The sequence below is a fragment of the Labeo rohita genome, chromosome 9 (assembly GCF_022985175.1).
Source record: "Labeo rohita strain BAU-BD-2019 chromosome 9, IGBB_LRoh.1.0, whole genome shotgun sequence".
Lineage (NCBI taxonomy): Eukaryota > Metazoa > Chordata > Actinopteri > Cypriniformes > Cyprinidae > Labeo > Labeo rohita.
This window is the reverse complement of record NC_066877.1, coordinates 21827615-21853314: the sequence shown is the minus strand read 5'-3', so window position 1 is coordinate 21853314 and position 25700 is coordinate 21827615. Positions and strand designations below refer to the sequence as shown.

At 37.3% G+C, this 25700-nt stretch overlaps 1 protein-coding gene across 3 annotated transcripts in view; it reads left to right on the top strand.

Annotated features, from left to right (window-relative positions):
* The window catches only part of ankrd44 (ankyrin repeat domain 44), a 30984-nt gene extending 5765 nt beyond the window's left edge, over window positions 1-25219 (top strand). The window contains exons 2-28 of one of the 3 annotated variants that reach the window (XM_051119212.1): window positions 4565-4648; window positions 6558-6636; window positions 7558-7628; window positions 7854-8054; window positions 8894-8981; window positions 9459-9601; window positions 10472-10684; window positions 10770-10848; window positions 10927-11041; window positions 11129-11211; window positions 12460-12577; window positions 13020-13088; window positions 13606-13746; window positions 16277-16342; window positions 16626-16737; window positions 17026-17097; window positions 17708-17909; window positions 17988-18075; window positions 18865-18982; window positions 19059-19278; window positions 19390-19477; window positions 19560-19643; window positions 20363-20508; window positions 20629-20711; window positions 20830-20909; window positions 21935-22026; window positions 22385-25219. In XM_051119212.1, the coding sequence (XP_050975169.1) occupies window positions 4565-4648; window positions 6558-6636; window positions 7558-7628; window positions 7854-8054; window positions 8894-8981; window positions 9459-9601; window positions 10472-10684; window positions 10770-10848; window positions 10927-11041; window positions 11129-11211; window positions 12460-12577; window positions 13020-13088; window positions 13606-13746; window positions 16277-16342; window positions 16626-16737; window positions 17026-17097; window positions 17708-17909; window positions 17988-18075; window positions 18865-18982; window positions 19059-19278; window positions 19390-19477; window positions 19560-19643; window positions 20363-20508; window positions 20629-20711; window positions 20830-20909; window positions 21935-22026; window positions 22385-22611 (3162 nt within the window). In that variant the 3' untranslated portion in view covers window positions 22612-25219. The remainder of the gene's footprint in view (window positions 1-4564; window positions 4649-6557; window positions 6637-7557; window positions 7629-7853; window positions 8055-8893; window positions 8982-9458; window positions 9602-10471; window positions 10685-10769; window positions 10849-10926; window positions 11042-11128; window positions 11212-12459; window positions 12578-13019; window positions 13089-13605; window positions 13747-16276; window positions 16343-16625; window positions 16738-17025; window positions 17098-17707; window positions 17910-17987; window positions 18076-18864; window positions 18983-19058; window positions 19279-19389; window positions 19478-19559; window positions 19644-20362; window positions 20509-20628; window positions 20712-20829; window positions 20910-21934; window positions 22027-22384) is intronic. The other 2 variants (XM_051119213.1, XM_051119214.1) reach the window with 2 other exon arrangements.
* The last annotated feature ends 481 nt before the right edge of the window (window positions 25220-25700 follow it).

Sequence of the window (25700 nt, the reverse complement as noted above, 5' to 3'; positions counted from 1 at the left end):
ACAGAAATGCTATTGCCACTGTTATTTATTGAATTTGTGGACATCAAAACGTGTAAACTCTGAGTTAGGGTTTAAACTTTTATTTTGAAATCGCAATGAACAGTTAGCATATTGAAAAAATAATGAAGTATTCTCCTGTGTTTGCCTAGATTTATAAACAATTTACCTTACAAATCTGATTAAATAGTGCACTTTGCATTCCCAGATGAACCTTATAATAAACTCAAACTCACAACAACATGCAGAGATGGAGTTTGAGACGGTGCACACATGTAAATAATAACAGTTTGTTTAGCAGCATTTACTGTGAACACGCTGTGACAAGCATAGGTAACCTGCATGCATGTTAATAATTAAAGCGCATATATTAAACCTGCATTGCATATATTTATTTGAATCGTAGCGTTTGTGAATTCCTAAAAGCATTTGCCTTTGGTTTAATATGTGGAATGCGCACCTCTGGTATTTTGCAGATTACTCGACATGGGCAAAATGCTTGTTTCTTATGAAATGTCTTGAGAGGAATAAATGGAAACAAGTACATTGTTTTTGGGTCACATGCCGTAAATGGCCGGCCAAATTTACAGTTGTTCAGTCATTTTTATGGGTGGAATCTGGGCCATTTGTAAAACGGATAGTTCACCCAAAAAATAATTGCTCACCCTCATATCATTTCAAACCCATAAGACCTTGTTTTCCGAAGATGAATGTAGATCTTATCAGTTTTGGAACGACATGAGAGTGAGAAATTAATGACAGAATTTCATCTTTGATTGAACTATCCCTTTAGTAATTCACACAATTAGGTAATTTCTAGACAAAATTCAGTCATTTCAGTAGGAATTCTCACATTCTGTAATTTTGCGTGAAGGCGAAAGGTTTCCCAATGCAGATTTCGCAGCAAGTTCAAGTTGGTCATGCAAATTTGTTGCGTTGACCAACAGAAAGCTGCTTGTTTTGAAAGCGATTTCTATTTGAGCTGTGCTTCATACAGCACTATACTATTAAAAACCGTTTTTTGGGCGCAAAATGTCACCAAACTCTCACTAATGTGAACACACCTGAAGAAAACAGAGCTAAAAGATTTATATTTCACATTGCTAAGATAATTTAGTAAAATTTTTGAGGTTATATTGAAATATCTGTCAAATTTGAGCAGTTTGCGACATTAAATACTTTTTAATTTTAAACACTCGTCTTGCCTTTATCTCCCTGAATTCTGTGTATGTATTCTGTCCGAACGTTATGCATATGCATTTGGGATCGTTTGAAGCCACATTCAAACTGCGTTTTATGAGTTCAATACCATAGCAGTCCATTATATGGAGAAAAATGCTGAAATGTTTTCTTTACGACTGAAGAAAGAAAGACATGAACATCTTGGATGACAAGGGGGTGAGTAAATTATTTGTTAATTGTTGTTCTGAAAGTGGAGTTATCCTTTATGTACATTGCTGTATAGAAGAAATGATTGAGATAGTAAAGAGGTCTCATTTATGATATGATATATGTGGATATATATGGTAAGGTGCATGAAAAGGAAAAATTCATGATATTGTTCAGAGCTGAGTAACTTGAAATGACTAAGAAAAATGAATGATGGCTTGTGGCGAATTGGCATAGCACAGCAGAGATCGTTTTTTATGGATGATGAAATGAGTTTGAAGTGAGTGGGTGTGAGATGGCCTGTTTCTGCAGCTGAAAATAGAGCAGATCTCAACAACACATCTCCTGTTGTCTCTACACAGAGAGTTTGTTTGTGTGTATGTGTGCATATTAAAGAAAAAGTCACAGTGAAAGAAGCTATTCTTAGAAACTAATTTTGAAGTGGCAGAAAAATAAATTCATATCTTTCACTAACATGAACTTTTCTTCACAAAAAAGCCAAAATGTAACTCCGTTACAGTTCAAAGTCCATCCCTGTCTTTGCAGTCCCCATTCTCAGTGTTGAGCCCTAAAGTATCCTGTGTGTTCATTTGCATGTTGGCCTGCCTGCATGTGTTCTGTTGTATAGCGGAAGTGAAAATGCTTTCCACGCTTCCTCTGTGTCGCTTCTGAGAAGGTGAAAAAGAGCAACAGGAAGTGAGATGTGGGGGTTATTGCAGATAGAGACACTGGAAGTTTAGATGCAGCCAAGTTTGGCTCTAACCACCTCAGTGTTGTTATGCTTCTCTAATCCCACGCATGTGTCAGATTATCATGGTTTTCAATGCGCTGCCATGTAAAAATATGAAGCTTGGCACTTGAATTTAGGAAAATAGCTGGCAAAATACAGTTTATAAATATATTTGGCATTAGTTTACTCTTTGGTTGCTCCATAAAAAAGGACTTAAGATGATAATTACATAGAGGAAACATGACTTTAATGACCACAGTGTGTGGTGCAAAGCTTCCTTGGGGCTCTTTGGGTCTCGATTTGGCCTCCCTGCAATGACGCCATTTCATGGAAATGGTGAAGGCTTTGTGGTTTTGCAGCCTAGTTGTCTGGTTGTGCTAGCGATTTGTGCTGAGAAACTGATTCAAGAACTGATAATTTGACAAAGTTATTCCAAAGATAAAAACAATGTTTATGTAATCAGCACAAGGATCATTTAAGTTTTTGTTGCTTTGTATGCATTCTGACGCAAATGTAATGCTAGCCTTTTGCATAATTTGCCCCCACAGTGTTACGGTGGTTGCCAGGACGTTGTTGTATGATTGTAATAGTGTTCTGAGCGGTTTTAGTATGTTCCTGTGTGGTGGCTAGGGTGTTAATAGGTGGTTCCTTGGGTGTTCAGGGTGGGTGTTGTTAGCATTTGGGATTTGTTTAAATCTGTAACCTTAAAGGAGCCGTAACATTAAATAATTACTGTGAAATTTTTGGGCCGAGAAAGGTTTGTTGTCTATAGTGTATGAAACAATGTATGAAACAGCTCACACAGAAGTTACTTTACCAACTTTAATTCTAGAATTCTAGAATTTCTACAGAAATTGCGATTTTGTCCATGAATATTCGCTGAACCTTAAAATGATGGTTCACCCCAAAAAGAAAATTCTGTCATTAAATACTTACCCTCATGTCATTCCAAACTCGTAAGACCTTTGTTCATCTTCGGAACACAAATTAAAATATTTTGGATGAAATCCAAGAGCTTGTGACCCTGCATAGACGGCAATGCAACTACCATGTTCAAGACCCAGAAACGTAACAAGGAAATCCTTAAAATAGTCTATGTGACATCAGTAGTTCAGTCGTAAATATGAAGGTACGGCAATACTTTTTGTGTGCAAAGAAAATAAAAATAGCGACTTTAATTAATATTTTCTTCTCTTCATGAGAATACCACAGCACATGCGTGTGCGTTCCACATTCGATTTTGAAACTGATATTCCACGGTTATGAACTTGCTAGGGCTGTCAGTTTAACGCATTAACTTAATTAATTAGTTATTGAAAAAATAATGTGATTTAAAAAATTTTAACACAGTTAAGGCACTAGCCCTGCTCCCAGACCTGTACATCATCTTATATTTCATGTAGTTTACTGTTGACAAATATGATGCAGGGCAACAACTCCATAAATGCAGTTATGCCCTAAAATTCAGGATATTGGTGCAAAAAATGCCCCTGTATGTGTTTTGTCTCATATTTGTATATGTCACATATTACACCACATCACACAGGCAACAAAAGCAGTATGACACGAGTGCTGATTTTGTCCCGATCTATTACGAGCTTAAATGTGAATTTATACAACAGTTCAGTAAATAAGAAGTTGATATTGTGTTATATTTTAAATGCAATTTATTTTAAAATGTTTTTGCTCAGTTTTGCAGAGAACATATTAATTTTGAAGACATGGCAGAGACTTGTTGCGCGTCTCTGACCAACACAGTGGTGTTTAGTTCATGAATGAATCTGCGTTTTGAACGAATCGTGTGAATTAATGAATCAAAGACCCATTAATAAAGAGCCATTTACTTAATTCCTGAGTGAATCAGCCGTTTGAACAAATCAAATGAGTGAATGACTCATAAAGACATTTACCGCCACCTGCTGGCAGATTTAGTTTCTTATTTAGAGTATCATTTCACTAAAAAAAAAATAATAATAAAAATAAAAACATTAAGGGATAGTTCAGCATTTCTTTTGTGGAACATAAAAGAAAGCAATTTGAAGATTGTTGGTAACAAAGCTGTTTTGGTTACCATGACTTTCATTATATGAACAAAAATGCTCTTATTTTACGTTCCATAATAATAAATTAATACATTTTTTTATTTTAGTAATACATTTTATGTTTAATCAAATAAAATATTTCTTTCTAAAGCTACAGTTTGTAATATCTATTTGATACTTTCTCATTTAACACAAAAATAGCTTTAAATAATCTTTTGTGGGTATTTCCACAGTCAGATTAGATTAATAAATCGACACATCATGTAATTAATTAAATTAAACATTTTAATCGACTGACATCCCTAAAACTTACATTCCGTTGCTTTTAATATGAGAAATAGCAACAGTGATGCTTCATGCTTTTATTTCTGAATATCATGTTTAAACAGTCTCTTGTTTTTTACAGCCACCCCTCGTCCAAGCCATCTTTAACGGAGACCCCGATGAGATTCGTGTGCTCATATGTAAATCAGAAGATGTCAATGCACTGGTATGGCTCAGTTTCTTTTATTCTTCTTCACACATGACTATATCTCATCTCTTTGTTTCTTTCAGCACAATAGTTGAGGAATCCCATGGACTACAGCCAGAGATTTATTTGTCTCAGTAAAGACAACAGGACACAAAACAGTTTTTAGGGCCATTCTTCTTCCAGAATATTTATTTATTCTGCTTGTCTCTCAGTGTCCGCCCTAATGGCTTCAGCTAGAATTAGCTCACTCGCTGTCCGAATGTTTTATAAAGAGTCACTGGTCAAAGTCGTGATTTCAGGCTGCATGTGCAAACAGGTTCGGACAATGGACACGTTGAGATGTCACCACCGCAAGTGTGAGAGCACATTAGTACACACTGACATCTTCTTCAGTGATTGTAAAGAGCCAGTCAATGCTTCTTTGTTGTGGATCACTAGTAATGACGGGCAATCAGCATATTGCGTTCAGAAGTGACCTTGTCTGTGAACAATTCTGTGTCAAAACTTTGTAGTTCACAATTGGACTGTAGAAAATTTTAAAGGTTTTGGAGTTGGGAAATAATGAAATGTACTGGAAGGACCACATTAAATGGTTTGACAGACACAGCTGTCTTTCTAATGTTGATGTAGCTTATTTCCTCTTTAAACAGGAAGTTGGGCTTGAAATGTATTGAAGGGCTCATCTTTTTTTTTATAATTAGCCAGCAGTCTTTTGTTTATGCCACAGTTGGCAAATATGATTTGTTACTTGCTCTTGTTAGGTTGTTGTAGAAGTCAATTTTTGGCTAACCTCTGTGTCCAAGAAACACTACTATTAAAAAGTTTTTTTTAAAAATTTATATTAAAGAAATGAATGCTTTTATTCATTAAGGATGCATTAAAATTATCAAAAGTTACAGTAGAGACATGTATAATATCACAAAATGTTTCTATTTAAAATAAATGCTGCTCTTTTAAAATTGTATCAAAGTATTCTACAAAAATATTAAAGGATTACTCCACTTCCAGAAAAAAAAAATTTAAATATGTTTTTTTGGGAAAAACATTCCAGGATTTTTCTCTATATAGTGGACTTCAGTGGTGTTCAACAGATTGAAGGTTAATAATGCAGTTTCAGTGCAGCTTCAAAGGGCTCTACACGATCCCAGCCGAGGAATAAGGGTCTTATTTAGTGAAACGATCGGTCATTATCTTAAAAAAAATTATATTTCTACACTTTTTAACCACAAATGCAGTTAGGGACAGTCTTTAACCGGAGTACACAGAGTACGCATGTGCATCACAGAGCTAGACAAGACGAGCATTTGAGGTTAAAAGGTATATAAATTGTCCTTTTTTTATTTTCAGAAAATAAGCGATCGTTTTGCAAGTTAAGACCTTTATTCATTGGCTGGGATCATGTAGAGCCCTTTGAAGCTGCATTAAAACTGCATTTTAAACCTTCAATCCGTTGAGCACCATTGAAGTCCACTATATGGAGAAAAATCCTGGAATGTTTTCCTCAAAAAATATATTGTTTTTGCGACTGAAAAACGAAAGACATGAACATCTTGGATGACATGGGGGTGAGTAAGTTTTATTTTGGAAGTGGAGTAATCCTTTAAGCATCACAACATTTTTCAACATCGCTTGTAATAAAAAGTGTTTCTTGAGGACCAAATCAGCATATTAGAATGATTTCTGAAGGATCATGTGACTGAGGACACTGAAGAGTAATGGCTACTGAAAATTTAGATTTGCCAACACAGGAATTAATTACATTCTGAATGTGTATCAACTTTTAAGAGTACACTAGCATATAGATGGGTTCAAAGCTAATAGACTTGGAGTAAAAGCCTTGTTTTAATTTCATTTTTTTGAACATACTATTTCCATCCTCTCTGTCTATGTGTCTGACTCTCCAGCTGTCTTTTTCATTCTCTCTCAGGATGCTGAGAAGCGAGCACCCCTTCATGCAGCAGCCTTCCTCGGAGATGCTGAGATCACAGAGCTCCTCATTGTGTCAGGTAGAGCTGCGCTCTTTTTTTTTTTTTTCTCCACTCCTTTCCCACCACCCTTCCATAGTACCTTTACAGCATCTCATATAAAGTCCATTGAAGGTATAGTTTGCCCAAAAATAAATATTCTGTCATCATTTACTCATGTCATTCCAAACCCCTTTGTTGTGGAACATAAAAGATTGGTTTTGTATGACACGAGGGTGAGTAAATGATGACAGAATTTTCATTTTTAGGTGAACTATCCCTTTATAAATAAGTATATAGAGCCTTAAAGGGATAGTTCACCAAAAAATGAAAATTAATTACTCAATCCAAACCCATAAGACTTTTGTTCATCTTCGGGAACACAAATTAAGATATTTGATAAAATCTAAGAGCTTTCTGACCCTGCATAGACAGCAACGCAACTACCACGTTCAAGTCCCAGAAAGGTAGTAAGGACATCGTTAAAATAGTCGATGTGACATCAGAGGTTCAACCTTAATTTTATGAAGCAACAAGAATACATTTTGGGTACAAAAAATCAACTATTTCTTTTGTTCCGTGTTAGTCTTCGACAGATGTTCATGAGAGTACAACAGCACATGAGATTCACAAGAAGAAATTGTTGAATAAAGTTGTTATTTTTGTTTTCTTTGTGCACAAAAAGTGTTCTTGTAGCTTCATTAGATTAAGGTTGAACCTCTGATGTCACATGGACTATTTTATCAATGTCCTTACTATCTTTCTGGGCCGGATTTTATTATTTTATTTTTATTATCAAAAATTATAATAATTTGTGTTTTGAAGTTGAACAAAGGTCTTACAGGTTTGGAACGGCATGACAGTGAGTAATTAATGATAAAATTGTCATTGTTTGGGTGAACTATCTCTTTATTTTTTTAAAGTTTATTATTGTTTGATGTTTCTTGTACTGTTTAATTGTAGGGGCACGGGTCAATGCCAAAGACAACATGTGGTTGACTCCACTCCACAGGGCAGTGGCATCACGTAGTGAGGTAGGATTAGTTGTTAAACAAGCATTCATGTTTGAATAAGACAGATGTTGTGTAATGCTGTCACGCAGCAGGATGCCTGTAAAACAATGCTAATTATATGCAGCAGCTCCTGTGTCTATTAATGGGTTTTTACAACCTTGGTTGCTGATTGGTCAGTCGTATTCCAGCTGGCCTGAACTGTGCAATATAGTGACATAGCTGTTGTTGTGTTTTTCACACACCTAGGAGGCCGTTCGCGTGTTGATCCGTCATTCTGCTGATGTTAACGCACGGGATAAGAACTGGCAGACGCCACTGCATGTCGCTGCCGCCAACAAGGCCCTGCGCTGCGCTGAGGTGATCATCCCGCTACTGAGCAGCGTTAACGTTTCAGATCGCGGAGGACGCACCGCCCTGCACCATGCCGCCCTTAATGGGCACACAGAGGTACTGCAAGTTGAAACCAAAATTTTTTCCTATCAATAATACAGAGTTACAGAGATGACATGAGGGGAAAAAATAGATATTGTGACCATTAATGGAAAATTTGTTCCCACGACTTTTTAATTCGTTGCACTGTTTTAGCTAAAATCGTGGCCACAAATTAATAACTCAAACTCTTGTTTCAGTATGTTTTACTAATTTGCTCCTTTATTTTATGAAATCGTGGCCTTGTTATACTAATTCATTCATGAAATCAAAATTAGCGAAGAAACTGGTAAAAAATAACCATGTTTTAATAAAATTAGATTTTTGGTTTTTTATTCATGATCATGATTTGAATAAAAAGGGGTACGAATAATAAATTTTGACCACAATTGAACTAAAATAGGGGAGCAAATTAATAAACAGGAACAAATTTTTAATTCGTTTTAAGTCATATACAATAAGTATATTTTTGCTTGCATGTGATGTACAGAGCTCTAGTTATATTTTATTTCACTGCATTTTAGTGCAATAAGTGTTGTAAGCTGAAAGATTGAGACTGTTGAGCTATTAGATACACATTCACATGCCCACTGATACAGACTTAATTTTGCTGCATTGCATCGCCAACACAGCTCGAAATTTCTTGTGCTCTCAACAATGCAGAATGGTTTAGAACGTCATTATATAAACTGTGACACAAACACGCAGCACACAATAAGAGCTTCAGGAGACCCATAATTACTGACGCATTATTGACTCATGCTTTACTGCCTATTGAGACTAACACAAGCGTTCTCTCCTTCATTTCTCTACCTCTTGCTTATCACTGTTACTCACTTTCCCCTTTCTCTCTTCAGATGGTTAGCCTTCTCCTGGCCAAGGGTGCCAACATCAATGCCTTTGACAAGAAAGACTGTCGTGCACTGCACTGGGCAGCATATATGGGTGAGGGAATGATGCTATAAAACTGTGACGTGTATGCTCTCTGTCTTTATCAGTAGAACACAAAAAAACTGTTGTTCACACTGTTGTCTTCCATTTTAATGCAAAAAAAAAATGTAATTGTTATCAATGAATCATTTGAGTGAATACCTCATATGCTTTGTTTCTGAATGAATCAGCCATTTAGAATGAATCAGCTGTTTTGAATGAATCTTTTTAATGAATGTCTATGAATATCACTGATATCTAAATGCCACCCTCAGAAACAGCTTCTACGTCATCTCTTTTTAGTTTTGGTAATACTAGTTTCATTTGATTGGTGATTTTGTTTTATGGACAAGATTCAACATTCTGGAAAACATCTGTTGTGTTCTACAGAAGCCATTCATATGGGTTTTGTAACATTTTTAGGTGAACTATTCATTTAATCTTCTATATCTGTGTTTATGTGTTCCTGAGCTTCTCTCTATGCTCCTGCAGGTCACTTAGATGTAGTATGTTTACTGGTGAGTCAAGGGGCTGAGATCAGCTGCAAGGACAAGAGAGGATACACTCCTCTACACGCTGCTGCTTCCAACGGTCAGATCGCTGTAGTGAAACACCTGCTCAGCCTGGCTGTAGAGGTATCTGGAATGCAAATAGATTGAGTTGAGGTCAAAAGTGTACATACACCTTGCAGAATCTGAAAAATGTTAATTATTTTACCAAAATAAGAGGGATCATACAAAATGCATGTTATTTTTTATTTAGTACTGACCTGAATAAGATATTTCACATAGAAGACGTTTACATATAGTTCACAAGAGAAAATAATAGTTGAATTTGTAAAAATGTGAGAGGTGTAAACTTTTGAACAGAATGAAGCTGAGTACAATTTTCTTATTTTGTTTAAATATCATATTTTTTTCATTTAGCAATGCCCCTCAGAAGCTACAGAAGATACTTTCATGTTTCCCAGAAGACAAAATAAGTCAAATTTACCCTGATATACACATCTTCATTCGGTTCAAAAGTTTTCACCCCTGGCTCTTAATGCATCGTGATTCCTTGTGAAGTATAAGTAAGCGTTTGAACCTTCTGTAGTAGTTGCAGTGTGAAAAGATGGATCTCAAAATCATACCATTGAACATGGCTTCAAATACATAAAAATGCTGAAAAACAACACATTTTTGGGGCCTGAAGGATTTTTCAGAAGAACAGCTGGCAGTTTAACTGTTCAGGGACTCATGAACAACTATCAATAAACAAAAAAACACAGCTGTGGATCATTCAGGTAATAACACTGTATAAAGAAACTTTTGAACGAGGTCATTTTTATAAATTCAACTATAATTTTCTCTTGTGGATTATATGTAAACATCTTTCACGTGAAATATCTTATTCAGGTCAGTACTAAATCAGATTCTGCAAGGTGTATGTAAACTTTTGAGCATTGGGTCATGGGAAGAACATGTAGTTTGAGCTGACTATTATATTGCATGCATTACTCATAGATAGATGAAGCCAATGCCTTTGGGAACACAGCGCTGCATGTGGCCTGTTTTAATGGACAAGATGCAGTGGTCAGCGAGCTGATCGACTACGGTGCTAATGTCAGTCAGCCGAATAACAAGGGCTTCACACCTCTGCACTTTGCTGCTGCGTCCACTCATGGTGCCCTGTGTCTGGAGTTTCTGGTTAACAGCGGAGCTGACGTCAACGTCCAGGTATGTCCATCTAGGACCAAATATGGTCGGAGAGTCCAAATCCTGTGTGCTTTTTGCTAGTAAACATTTCCTGATGTTTCCGCAGAGTCGTGATGGGAAAAGCCCTCTTCACCTGACGGCAGTTCATGGACGATTCACACGCTCCCAGACGCTTATCCAAAACGGTAAAGCTGTTTGTAGCCAGCTAGCCAGCAACTGATTTGCATGTACACTGAGAGTACAAGTGTGTGTTTCTGATACAGGTGGAGAGATCGACTGTGTCGATAAGGATGGAAATACTCCGCTGCATGTCGCTGCTCGATACGGCCATGAACTTTTAATAAACACTCTAATTACAAGTGGAGCTGACTGCACCAGGTTTGACTCCGTTTTTGGATTTTTATTAAAAATCTTGGTAAACCATCATTGCTTGTTGTCTCTGATATGCTCTTTCTTTCTTTGCAGAAGAGGAGTTCATGGCATGTTTCCTTTGCATCTGGCCGCTCTGAATGCTCATGCCGACTGCTGCCGGAAGCTTCTCTCCTCAGGTATCAACTAAACCACCCAATCAAGCTACGGTTGCACTACCTGAAAAAAACCTGGCATTTAAAACTATTTTTTGCTAAATACAAAAAAATTATGACATGGCGCTCATTGAATATGGCTCTGGATGTTTCATGATCTCATTTCTTTTACTTCTCCTCATTAAAGGAATAGTTCATCCAAAAATTCTGTCAGTAATTACTCACCCTCACATTGTTCCAAACCTGAAAGACCTTTGTTCATCTTCGGAACACAAATTAAGATATTTTTGATGAAATCTTAGAGCTTTCTGACCCTGCATAGACAGCAACGCAACTGACACGTTTAAGGCTCAGAAAGGTAGTAAGGACATTGATAAAATAGTCCATGTGACATCAGTGGTTCATCAGTCATTTTATGAAGCTATGAGAATACTTTTTGTAGAAAACAAAAATAATGACTTTGTTTCATATCCACACTGAGTGATTTACTTGTTTTGTAAATCAACAGTTCTCGACCTTACTGATTCTCTTGTGTCTAAATGGCAGAAAATCCCTGCAGCCATCATCTAGTGAAAAACCTTCTCAGAAATCTGGAAGGTATTACCATAACAAAGGAAAAACAAACTCCCTATTGATGCCCATGGTTTTGAAATTAAATATTAAGTAAGCATTTGGTATGGTCCACATACTTTTGGTTGTTGTGTATACTGAGATGAGGAGGGGAAAAGTACTGAATCATGAGATATCCTTCATATTGATATGACTCAGACAACCAGTTTCATAAATGGCTGTTTACGTAGAGGGAATGTTTCACAACTATTCCTTCTGTAATTAGGTTTATTATGTTAACTCTGATCTTTTGTCTCTGAATTGACGGGCATGAATTTTCCTCATGTCTTTATGCTTAAGTTTGGCATGCCCATATATGTGTGTTTTCTTAACTCTGTCTCTTGATTGTGGGTTTGTTGTATTAGACTGTAGATGCTATATCTGTACTTTTGAAAAATTTTCTTGAATACACACATTTGTATTCTCACCTCTGTGAGCGATGTGTGTTTGTCTTTGATGTGTGGTTGTCTTTCCTGTGTGCACTGTCTTTGTTTTTCCTGCACTAACATCCTTTCTCTCTGTCTCTCTTTCTCTCACACTCTCTCTTTTTTGGACTTCTTTTCCTCCCGTGTCTGACACTGTGGCTGTCTGCGTTTGGGTGTGGGGGCACTTTCCTCTTCCATGCACTGCATCCTTCCTCCCAATGCTTCCATCCCTCTACAGGACGGAGGTATAGCATAATGTGCCCTCTCAGTAATGACTCGGTCCTGTCTGCAGGCTTTCAAATCGATACGCCAGACAACCTGGGGAGGACATGTCTGCATGCCGCGGCTGCAGGCGGGTGAGTCTGTCTGTTTTGCAGAAATAGATTTTGCCTGTTTGACTGTGGAAAAAAATGTGTCTGATCAGATAGTTTTGTGCTGGTGTTGACTAAGCATACTTTTCAAAAACATATTTCAAAACATCCTATAAAATCATATAATAAATTTACCTTAGCTAAAGTCAGCCTTTAATCGAACCATATCTTTTATGTGTGCATACACATTGTAGAGAAATGATATGATGTAAAGTCTTTTTCTGATTGGACCATTATAACTGCAGTTATATTGCATGCAGTGTGATCCAAATTTGGCAAGTCATTAAGTTATATTTACCCAAATACATAGCCAATTATGTATCCCATACCACATAATCCATTGTTCAGATAAATACCGGTATTGTCTGACATGTTGTTTATCTGCATACCAGCTCATGGCAAAGCTAATTCTCTTTGTTTCTGTCAGTAATGTGGAATGTGTGAAGCTGTTGCTCAGCAGTGGAGCCGATCATAACCGCAGGGACAAACATGGAAGGTGAGTTCTTGGTGAAAGCAGGATAACTCCTCATTTCCTTTTCATGCCTGTGATCCTCAGCTGGATTTGTGCAAATAAACATTCAGTACTGAATCGTTTGCATAGACAACATACATATCTGTGTTGTTCAGTGCATTCAGTTAATAAGTGATTTTTTTAAGCATTTAGACAAAATAATGTTTTAATTTTGCGTTTAATTTTTAAGCTTTTAAAATATTAGCTTAATAGAAAACGATATGTCACCCTTTTGCAGGATGGTAAATTTGCAAATATATAATACATTTAATTTTCATATATTATACATTTCTTTATCAGTAATCTCACTACTCACTAGTTTTTACTAGTTTCACAAGTTTGCATGAAGTAAATTTTCATGAAAATTAGTATTTTGTGCTAAACTTAACTCAAACCCTAATTGAAACCATTCCTACTGTATTCATTTGTTTGTACTCTGAAACTTTTTAAGTTTTGTCAATTTATTTTTCCCCCTCTTTTTGTTTGTTTTGTGTGGTGGCAGGACCCCTCTCCACTATGCGGCAGCTAGTCGACACTTTCAGTGCCTGGAAACTTTGGTGTCCTGCGGTACCTGCATTAATGCCACTGACCAGTGGGGGCGCTCTGCTGTGCACTACGCTGCTGCTTCTGACCTTGACAGGAGGTATACAGCATTTACACAAACAGCAACATCTGTTATTTTTAGGGCTGCCCCCTAAAAGTCAACTAACTGTTAGTCCACGAGAAGAGGCTTGGTTGACCAAAAATGTATTAGTCGCTTAGTCGCAGAAAAAAAATCAACAGGAAGTGACAGTGATGGACAGATTGTTAACGGCTAGTCTATGTGGTAATATAGTACATAGGACAGGACATCCAAACGCTCACCTATCATTCAATGACCTCAAATATAGCTTTTCATCTGAAAGATGTATGTAGTAGCAACTTTATTTGGTTGCTCAATCTAATGTTAACCCAGAAAAATATGCTCTATTGGAGTGTGTGTGCAGAGTGTGGAAGCTGAATAGTAGTGTGCTCACTGCGTGACAGATAAAGGCGCCGGTGCGGCACTTGCTCTTAAAATACCCCATCATTTTCGGTCATACAGATAAGAAGGATACATCTTTTGAATCTGTAAAGACTCGACGTTTAATTGTGTGCACTCACAATAACAACGAAATGTTGCGCTTTTGTAAAATAATGTGATTTCCTCCTCCATTCTTTGTGAAGCTTAAAGGGGACATTGGAAGCCAAATTTGCCTTTACATGGTGCTTATTCTGTAAATATGTCTTAGCAACGTGTGGACACAACTGCCCTACAATGATGAAAATATATTCAGTCCTTGTTTTTAATCCCCTAAAAACCTAAAGGGTCTCAAGTATCAAACCGTTTTGATTTTCTGAGCAATATGACATCATACTGCTCAGGCCCCACCCACGACCACTGACAGACTGTCCTGTATTAGCATATTTCAGCCCACAGACAGTTGTACACTGTCTGTCATATTCTCCGCGTAGCGACAACAATGTCTCGTAAGCAGTGCAGGTGTTTTGTAGTTGGATGTAAAAGTGAACACAAGATCCTTCATTTTCTCCTGACATCAGATTGACTGAGAACAGTGGATTAGTTTTGTTTTTGATGGTAATACGCCACCGAATACACAAAAGTGGAAGAGAGGGGCGGGGCGAGCAGCAGCTCATTATCATTTAAAGAGACATGCACTGAAACGGGTCACTGTGTGAACAGACCTGTTTTTGACAAGGTAAAAAGGTCATGTTTTACATGACAGTTGAGGAATTTTTAACTAAAGTATTTTGCAGAATACTTTAGTTAAAAAACTCTGGGAGGTCAAAATACCGTCACATGAATAGTTTACTGTGCAGAAATGGAGCTAGTTGTGGCCAAACAACATGAAATTGACCATTGTAAATGCACGTTTAACCCGATTAAGCGATTTAGACAAGAGCAGCTGTAGTCCTACAGCAGGTGAAATCGAGTGCAGTGCCAGTCCCCATCTCCAGAGACTGCTAGCAGCTACACTAACACATATATCTGTTACCATGGAAACCACAGGCTATTTTTAAGTCTCATGACATTGGGGTAGTTTATGTGCAAAGACAGGGGTTTGACGTCAGCTTGAAATGGCATACAGAAACACCTTACTTCACTAATTTTATAAATGAGTTGGTAACCATAGTTTCTGTCATAGTACTATAGTGACATTTTAAATAATTTCTTTTTTAATACAGAAATACTACAGACTTACTGCACAAACATATTAATGTTTTTTTTATACACTACCAGGTATTTTTAATGTTTTAAAAAAGCCTCTTCTGCTCACTAAGCCTGCATTTATTTGAATATATTTTAAAGTGTAATTCAGCCCTGTGATCAATGCTAAATTTTCAGCACTATTACTCCAGTCTTCAGTGTCACATGATCCTTCAGCAATCATTCTAATATGTTGATTAGCTGTTCAATAAACATTATTATTATTGAGTACATGAGTTGAGTATGTTTTTTTCAGGATTCTTTGATGAATCATTTGATGACCATTCAAAGGCTTTGAGTATATATTTTTTTATAGAAATTAATACTTTTATTTAGCAAGGATGCTTTAGATTGATCAAAAGTAATTATGTTGTTATATGTTTCTATTTTAGATAAATGGATGCTGTTCTTCTGAACTTTGTATTCATCAAAGAAGCCTGAAAAAATTATACTCAGCTGTTTTCAACATAATAATAATAATAATAATAATAATAATGATTAAAAATGTTTTTTGAGCAGCAAACCAGAATATTAGAATGTTTTCTGAAGGATCATGTGACTGTGACTAAAATTCAGCTTTGAAATCACAGGAATAAATTACATTTTAAAATATATTCAAATAGAAAAGTTATTTTAAATAGTAAAAATATTTCAAAATGTTACTGTTTTGCTGTACTTTGGGTCAAATAAATGCAGGCTTGGTGAGCAGAAGAGACTTCTATAAAAAAAAAAAAAAAACTTTAAAAACCTTACTGTTCAAAAACATTTGACTGGTAGTGTATATTTGCTCATTATTATATTATACATTTAATTAATGACAATGTTTTTTCTTTTTAATTCTTTAAAAAAAAAAGAAGTTACATTTATGGTTGAATAAAAAGTATCTTTGTATAGGATTTGTGAGGTGTGTGTGATTTCTCTGTAGGCGGCGTGTGGTCCTGGAACCAGAGAGTGACGGAGTTCAAGCTGAAAGGGAGAAGGAGGCAGCTCTGTGAGTTCTCTGGAGTTAAAGAGCAGAACGACCCACGTTTGCTCAACTTCATCTCTGTGTCCCCCGTCCATGTCTCACCGTCACTCATACTGTTTCCATGTGTGCTGCTCTGATGCCAAAACATTAGGTGTTTATGTCTGTGTGCATCTGTAACCTCATCATTTTCATGTCTGAATAACCTAAATGTATTTTCCCTATCTCCACTTTCACAGTAGTGCACATACATCATTTTTTGTACTTGTTATGGTTTAATTTTTTATTGTATGAAAATATGTGTGTGCAGGTGTCTTGAGTTCCTGTTGCAGCACGGTGCTGCCCCGTCACTTAAAGATAAACAAGGCTACAGTGCCGTTCATTATGCTGCAGCGTACGGCCACAGACATTGTTTGAAACTGGTGAGGATACAAACATGTTCAGTGTGTGCATCAAGGCATTTCTTCCTCCATCTGTACTCTACAGTCACAACTATAGATTTAAATGTGTAACCTAACATGCAAATGAATTTAGTACAGTTTGTGGTTTCATGTGTTGTAAAATGAAATGCTTGCTAATGACTGCAGTCGGTTGAATCTGTTGTACGCCACCTGTTGGTGCAGTGCATATGTCTGTAGTGCAAGAATGAATGTGTTCCAGTTTAATTCAGGATAGCTTGTTAATGAGAACAGCTGTTTGTTCTGATTCAGCTTTTGGACAGAGATGAGAACCATCAAGATGAGATGGAGAACGATCAAACCAGAAGCCCGTTGCATCTCGCCGTGAGTCTGAGCTTACACCTAACAACTTACAACCACACCCTAACAGCCACATAACCACATGCTAAAAACAAGTCATAACACCTTAGCTACGATTGAGGGCACCTTATCTTCACCTCATCCTTACCTTAGCTTTTGCATAGGAAAGCAGCTTGCATGTTTTTTTGAAAATCTTACAAGGTTTAATTGCTAAAGACAGGCCGTAACATCACTGAAATATGTGATCACAAAATCACAGGTATATTTGTAGCAATAGCCAAAAATACACTGTGTTTTTCTTTTATGCCAAAAATCATTAGGATATTAAGTAAAGATCATGTTACATAAAGATATTTTGTAAATTTCCTACCGTAAATTTATCAAAACTTAATTTTTGATTAGTAATATGCATTGCTAAGAACTTCATTTGGACAACTTTAAAGGTGATTTTCTCAATGCTTAGATTTTTTTGCATCTTCAGATTCCAGATTTTCTAGTAGTTGTATCTCTGCCAATTAAAAAAAAATTATGACATTTACCTTATGACTGGTTTTGCAGTTCAGGGTCACATATGTGAAATTCATTTTCAGACAGTTGGTCTTACAACTGTATATATGTATATGTTTGAGTCCAGGCGTACCATGGTCACGCACAGGCTCTAGAAGTGCTCTTGGAGGGTCACTGTGAGGTGGATCAGGGAGATGAGGTGGGTCGGACTCCGCTGGCGCTTGCTGCCCTCAGGGGCCACACTGACTGTGCTCTCACACTTCTGAACCACGGAGCCTCACCGAGAAGCAAAGATACTGTCCGAGGACGTACACCTATCCACCTTGCAGGTATTACATGTCCGTGCAGTGGAAATTATACAGTTGTGCATTTTTATGCAGTATATAATACACTCTGTTTGTGTTCAGTAATGAATGGTCATACATCGTGTGTGCGCCTCCTGCTGGAAGACTCTGATAATGCAGATTTGGTAGACACAGCGGACTCTCAGGGACAGTGAGTATTTCATTTAATAACTGACACAGTCTTTCATTATAATGTCGCAGTGATTTTTGGAGTGGAATGAGTGTGCCGTCACGTCTCAACAGTTTTGATACTGTCATTTATGGGTGTTGTAGCTCGGCAAGCTTAAATAAAGAATTAAATTTGCAAAAGTCAAATTTTGAACACATAGCATACTAACACACTGATCACTCCGCTGTGGCCACCCCTGATCAAGGGAGCAAGCTGAAAGAGAGCATACTAATATACTAATTCTTATACAGTACATTATTTAAAAGCAGTATTATACCCAAATAATTTTGCCCAAACTAAGAGAAAAATGGACATATGGAAACATTATTGATTGATTGAAAGTTAATTGAAACCATCTAAACTCAATTAATAAGATTCTTGCACTTGAGAGTGCATTAAAGGCATAGTTCACCCAAAAATAAAAATTCTGTCATCAATGTTGCTCAAATCCGTAAGACCTTCGTTCATGATTAGAGCACAAATTAAGATGTCTTTGAAGAAATCCAAGAGCTTTTTGACCCTGCGTAGATAGCAACGCAACTGACATGTTCAAGGCCCAGAAAATAGTTAGGAAATAGTTAAAATAGTCCATGTGACATCAGTGATTCAACCGTAATTTTACGATGCCACAAGAATACCTTTTGTGCGCAAAAAAAGACTTTATTCAACAATTTCTTCTCTTCTGTGTCAGTCTTTGGCATGCTTTCACAAGAGTATCATGACTATCTCTTTAATGGATAGTATTTGTTCTATGTGCGTTTGTGTTTGCAGAACCCCTCTAATGCTGGCAGTAATGGGGGGTCATGTGGATGCTGTGTCTCTTCTGTTGGAGCGTGAGGCAAGTGTGGACTTGGCTGATCATCATGGTCTGACTGCTCTGCACCTGGGGGTGAGTTAGTCTTGTCAACCGCATTCAAGTGCAAGTACAAGGACATTTTTTTAAAAATTCTGTCTTTGTCTCTCAGCTCTTGTGTGGACAGGAGGAATGTGTTCAGTCCCTGTTGGAGCTGGAGGCATCCGTGCTGCAGGGGGACTCCAGGGGTCGGACGGCCATTCACCTGGCTGCGGCGAGGGGTCACGCGTCCTGGTTGAGCGAATTGCTCAATATTGCGTGTTCCGAACCCCCGATACCCGCACTGCGAGACAACCAGGGATACACTCCCTTACACTGGGCTTGTTACTATGGTGTGTTTTAACAGTCTCCATTATGAGCTTAAAAAATGCTTTTATTTATCAGTAAACTGAATGTAGCTTTTGTGAAGTGTAGTGGACTAGCATTGTGTGTGTATGTTATAGGTCACGAGGGTTGTGTGGAGGTCCTACTGGAACAAAGAGACTTTCGTCACTTTGATGGGAACCCCTTCACCCCACTGCATTGTGCTGTGTATGTCTGCTTTCTTTATCTCTTCTTTAACATTTTTTTCTGTATTTTCAACTTGTCTGTTTTTGAATCCTCTTTTCTGCAGGGTCAATGATCATGAGACCTGTGCCAACCTTTTATTAGAAGCCATGGGATCAAAGATTGTAACCTGCAAAGACTCCAAGGACAGGTTAGTTTGGCATATGTGAAGAGAGACAAGACAGTATTAGATGTAATATAATATAACAGATTTTTACCTGAAGTAAAAATATGAAAAAATAAAACACATTTTAAACTGTGAAGGAAACATGATGCATTACGAGCCGGGGGTGTAAACTTTTGAACAGAATGATAATGCATACATTCTTCTTATTTTAGTTAAATTTTAGTTAAATAACCCTTGTTCAAATTTAAAAAGTTTTCACCCACTGGCTCTTAATGCATCGTGTTTTCTTGTGAAGCATGAGTGAGTGTTTGAAAAGAAGTGTGAAAAGACTGATCTCAAAATTATACAGTAATTGTTGGACAGGGTTCAAATACACAAAAATGCTGAAAAACCAAATAATTTGTGGGTAAAATTTTGGTAAAATAATAAACATTTAGCAGATTCTGCAAGGTGTATGTAGACTTTTGACTTCAACTGTATACACTGTTAAAAATATATAAGATAAAAATATTTGGACACTTTCTGGTTGTCAAACTACACAGACACATTTGAGAACTTGAGAGGAATCGACTTCATACATCCATTAAAATACACCTTGGCATTATAGATTTGTCTAGGAAAGATTAAGATAGTCCAAAGAAACAGACAACTGAATTCAGTTTTCTTTAGTGTTCAACAATAGCATTGTTTTCAGAGTTATCAGTAAAACAATTTATTAAAAAAATGCTGTCTCTATTTATCAGGACACCTCTCCATGCAGCTGCATTCACTGGCCATGTTGACTGTGTTCAGCTACTCCTGTCCCATAATGCATCTGTGGATGAGGTTGACCTATCAGGGCGCAGTGCTTTGATTATGGCAGCAGAGAAAGGAAAAGTCGAGGTTGTAGGTAAGTATTTACATTTTTTCATCCCTTTTGCATTATGCCCATACTCATTTGTATAATTGAAGTATGAAAAAAGACTCAACTAAATGCACTTATGCAAAATGTGGCATGTGTTTTAAACAGAAGCTCTACTTACTAGTGCCAATGTGAACCTTAGTCTGACTGACCAGAAGGGCAATACAGCACTGCATCTAGCCTGCAGTAATGTAAGTATAGCCAATTGCATGCCATGGTCATCAGTCTCGATAATTGCAAAAAGTACTTTTGAATGCATTATTAATCTGTTACCTGAAGTCTTCTAAAGACTGCTTGCTCTCTATTCAGGGAATGGAGGAATGTGCATTGCTTATTCTTGGAAAACTTCCAGACTCTGCCGTCGTCGCTACAAACGCTGCACTGCAAACGTGAGTTCCCCTTCACATTACAGTATATGTATTGCATTTATCCATTTAGCAGATGCTTTTATAAAAAAAACTGCATTGCACTGCATTTAAAGGAGTAGTTTACTTCCAGAATTAAAATTTTCTGATTCTGATTTATTCACCCCCATGTCCTCTAAGATGTTCATGTCTTTATTTCTTTAAAACGAAATTAAGGTATTTGAGGAAAACATTCCAGGATTTTTCTCCATACAGTGGACTTCAGTGGGTTGAAGGTCCAAACTGCAGTTCCAATGCAGCTTCAAAGGGCTCTACATGATCCCAGTTGAGGAATAAGAGTCTTATCAAGCAAAACAGTCAGTCATTTCTAAGAAAAAAACAAATACACCTTTTAACCACAAATGCTTGTCTTGCACTAGCTTGATCTCACGCTTTATGTAATCACGCACGTGTGTTGTAGACGGAAGTAACGACCCAGTGTTTACAAAGGGAACATGCAAAGAATGTCAAACACCCTTTACAAAAAAAGGTAAAACAACAATGTTGGATGATTTTGAATGTGGAGGAAAAAACTAACCGCGTGTGACTTTTCCCAACGTGATTACGCAATGCGTACAGATGCGCATGTGCATTGTAGAGCTAGTGCAAGATGAGCATTTGTGGTTAAAAAAGTATAGAAATTTGTATTTTTTAAAGAAAATTACCAATCGGTTTGTTAGATAAGACCCTTATTCCTTGGCAGGAATCGTGTAGAGGCCTTTGAAGCTGCATTGAAACTGAAATTTGGATCTTCTACCTTCACCATTGAAGTCCATTATATAGAGAAAAATCCTGGAATGTTTTCCTCAGAAAACTTAATTTCTTTGCAACCGAAGAAAGACATGGACATATTGGATGACATGGGGGTCAGTAAATTATCCGAAAATTTTCGTTCTGGAAGTGGGATTCCCTGGGATTTGAACCTATGACCTTGACTTTGCTAGCGCTGTGCTCTTGTACATTATTTAACAAGCAACTGATGCTCACTTGTTTCTCCTTCACTTCCTCAGACCTCTCCATTTGGCTGCTCGCAGCGGGATGAAGCAGACAGTGCAAGAGCTGCTCTCTCGTGGGGCCAGTGTTCAAGTACTAGATGAGAATGGTGCGTCTTCCTGTAACTAAAATCTTTGCAGATTCGATTTACGCATAGATTGTCAGTGTATGTGCATCTCTCTATCTATCTGTCTCTATATCATTCTTCTTTTGTTAGTGGCATAGAGGCTTTTGCCAAAGCAGTGGCTGTGTGTTCAAAGCTTTGACAGTGTCATGCGTGTCCCCTTTTGCCCCCAACCGCGTGTTTGGCTGCGTATCTAGCGGGGCACTAATGGAATGCCGCTTTTCGTCCATCACCTCCCCATCTCTGTCCTTTTCTTCAACTGCTCCGTCCCTCCTTTTACCTCTTTCTGCTTTCCTGTCCCCTTTTCCTGTCTCTCTCGCTCTTTGGCTGTCTTTCCCCGCAGGTCTCACCCCTGCTCTGGCTTGCGCTCCCAGCAGGGAAGTGGCTGACTGCCTGGCTCTCATTCTGGCTACCATGATGCCTTTCTCCTCCCCTTGCAGCTCTGGAGCCCCTTCCCCAGGCGCCCTGCTGAAATCTCTGCCCCGCCAGGCCAAGAGTCCCCGAAGTCCAAGGGACCCCTCCAGCGAGGGCACGACCACAGAAAACGACTCGGACTCAGAGACATTTTGACCCCGGCTTTCTTTAGAGGTGCCGGTCATAGTTTTCAAAGCACATATTGTCATAAAACTTACAGAAGTTGTACAGATTTTTGATTATGGAGCACAGCCTCTATAACAAGAGATTATGACATATAGCACACTTGGTACGCTTTTGTTCTGCCACACTTGTTTGCACAGGAGATTTTTTCGAAAGCCATTTTAATCACTTTAACACAGGTTGATTGATGATAGATTGCCAAATGTTGACTGACTTAAGTTCTCACACTTGAAGGATGATGTGCAGTGTGGTGTGTCTTTTGAAAGCAAAAAACCTGTGGAAATCGCCCTCATTTCACCCATGCTGTCACTGTTAGACCAATCAGGAAACAAGAAATCACATTGTTCGACCAAAAGGGGAATTGGCGTTACTGTTACCAACCCCAGTATTTATTTTAGTAAGTAAAGGCTGGAGTACACTACACAACTTTCTCCCAGACTTACATTCTGGACAAGTGAACATAGTTGCCAAAAGCTAGAGCTGTACTTTTGATATGAGTTGACAGATTTTACGTATTGTTGTGCATCCTCTAGCAGCAACTCAAACATTTGTTGTGTTCGTAACGACTTGAAAGTCTAATAGTGTGTGATCCTCAGTCGTTTAATGTACTGTATGATGCCCAGTTTTGCTCTGTAAGCATTAGCAAGTGTATGATGTCTGTTCAGATTTGAAAAGTTGTGTATTGTATTTCAGCCTTAAGACAAGTTAGACTGAAAGTCCATGAAACCCAGTGTAATGTGATAAAAAATTCAATGCAAGTTCTACATTTCCCAATCGTATATCCGTTGTACTTTACACCTTGTATTTGACATGTTTCGAATAGAAGGCACTTGGAGATTTATATTGTGAAAACAAGCATTTTTATTCCTTTGAGATAAGTAGATTTCTAGGCCTTGATGGTCTAAACTTACATCTGACGCTTTTGGAGAGTGATGCTTTCACTCGATTCCTTCTCAGACAGAGACAGTGTTCAAATAATACTTCTATTCAGGTTGAATTTAGATTGTAGTGACAGGGCATGGCATGTTATGTTATGTGAACCAGGATGTTCTCAAGCCGATATTTATTAACATTTAGTTAACAATGGTACTACAATTGTATGCACTTATGTATGGGAATAAATGGGTGTTTAAAGCAATAGCTCACCCCTAGATTATAATTCTACTAATGTTTGTGGAACACAGAAGTAAATTATTGAAGAATCTTTATGTGGCTCTTAGCATACACCAACAGTTCTGTCGAGCTCCAAAAATGACAAAGAAATACCTCTAAAAGAGCTACATACTGTATTCCAAGCCTTCTGAAATCATACAAAAGCTTTATATGAGATAGAGGCCAAAATTAAATTAATTTTTCCCCTTAGTGAGCTGTTGGTTCTGAATCATTGTGTCAGTGATTTGAACTCTAGAACTGAATGTCTTCAAAAAGAACCAGATTCAGTAACTCTGAACTCCAGTCCCAGCAGTCAACAGCTCACTGAAGGGAAGTTTATCAGTGAATATTGATAATTTAGTCTTTTCCTCACACAAAACTTTTGTTTTGCTTCAAAAGGCTTTTTCTTTTGTGTCCCATGAACAGAAAAACAGCATAGGGGTTTGAAGTAACGTGAGAGGAAGTAAATAATGACAGAATTGTGAGTATGGGGTGAACTATTGATTTAAAAAATTAATCTAGGACTATAATAACGTTCCCTCCCTGGTGAAAAAAACAGCATATGCTGGTAGGTATGTTTTGATGCTGGTTTAAGATGGTCCAGCATAAACCAGCAAAGTATCCCAGCATCAAAATATACCTAACAACATATGCTGTTTTTTCTCACCAGGGCTGTCTTCTTTTTTTCTTTCCTTGTGACATCCTTTTAATAATTTGCACTGGTTGAATATCGATTCTTTTTTTTTAAAAAAACAGTTTTCTAAACATGCTTTTGGGGGATGTTAGCAAGAGTGTTCCTTTGCTTTGATTCTATTTTGCTTCAAAAGAGCTTTCAGCGAAGATGGTTTTTTAATATATTGCCAGTTCGAAACTTTCCAAAACAAATTCAAAATGAAAATGTAAACCACCGTTTGTCTGTTTGCCTTTGTCCACAATGTGCCAGTTTCTCCACCGTGTCCAGTGCCTTGTTCTGGATTTTCAGAGTTTGTTAGATTACATCAGTATATGTTTGTATGTTTGTATTGGAGTGTAATGAAAGTCTGAAGATGTGAAGATAAGTCTGGGCCACACCGGCCGATGTTTTTTTTAACCAAGTCCTGATGTTTGTGCCTATGAGTGTGTGATTTACAGTAGAAAACAGTCTTTGTACATATCAGCTCATGGACATTATCATCACCAGAGCAAGAATTGCACACAACTGTCTTATAACAGAAGCACACGGTTGATTTTCTTCATAAACTAGATGGATTGTGAGTGGAAGGATGCAGAGGAATGAGTCAAACAGTGTTATAACAGAAAAAAAAAAGCTTTGAAATGTGTGACAATCTAGATTATGGTTTCCTCCTTCATTCCGATGTTGAAGGTTCTTTGTCAGCTCAAGTTTCTTTTATATAAATTGTATGACTATTATATAAAATGTTTTAACAGAGTTTTGTGTACAGTCTGTTTTCTTGTCCATTTGAAAATCACAGGCATGATTCCACATGACTTTATAATGTTAACATTATATGATTTAAAAAAAAAATATTTCATTTAGTGTATGGACTCTTAAGTACTGATACTGTATGTGGACAAAAAGCTTTATTTAGACAAAAATGTATTCATTTTTATAAACTATTTATTTATTTTGTAGAATATAGCTTGTTACCTGTCCACCTGGTTGCATACCTTTTTAATGGATTCTAAGGATTTTATTTTTGTAGTATTTTATTATTGTAAGTTAAATAGAGGAAACTAGTAAAAATTTAAAGTGTCGCAATGCAGAAAATGACGACCAATCACAGGTCGATATGCTAATATGGTAAACGTAGTACTTGTCCAGTTGCAAAGCGACGACCGTTTACAAATGTGTTTATATACATAAAACAGATCAAATTTACCATCATTTTGTAAGATGAGGAATAAACAAA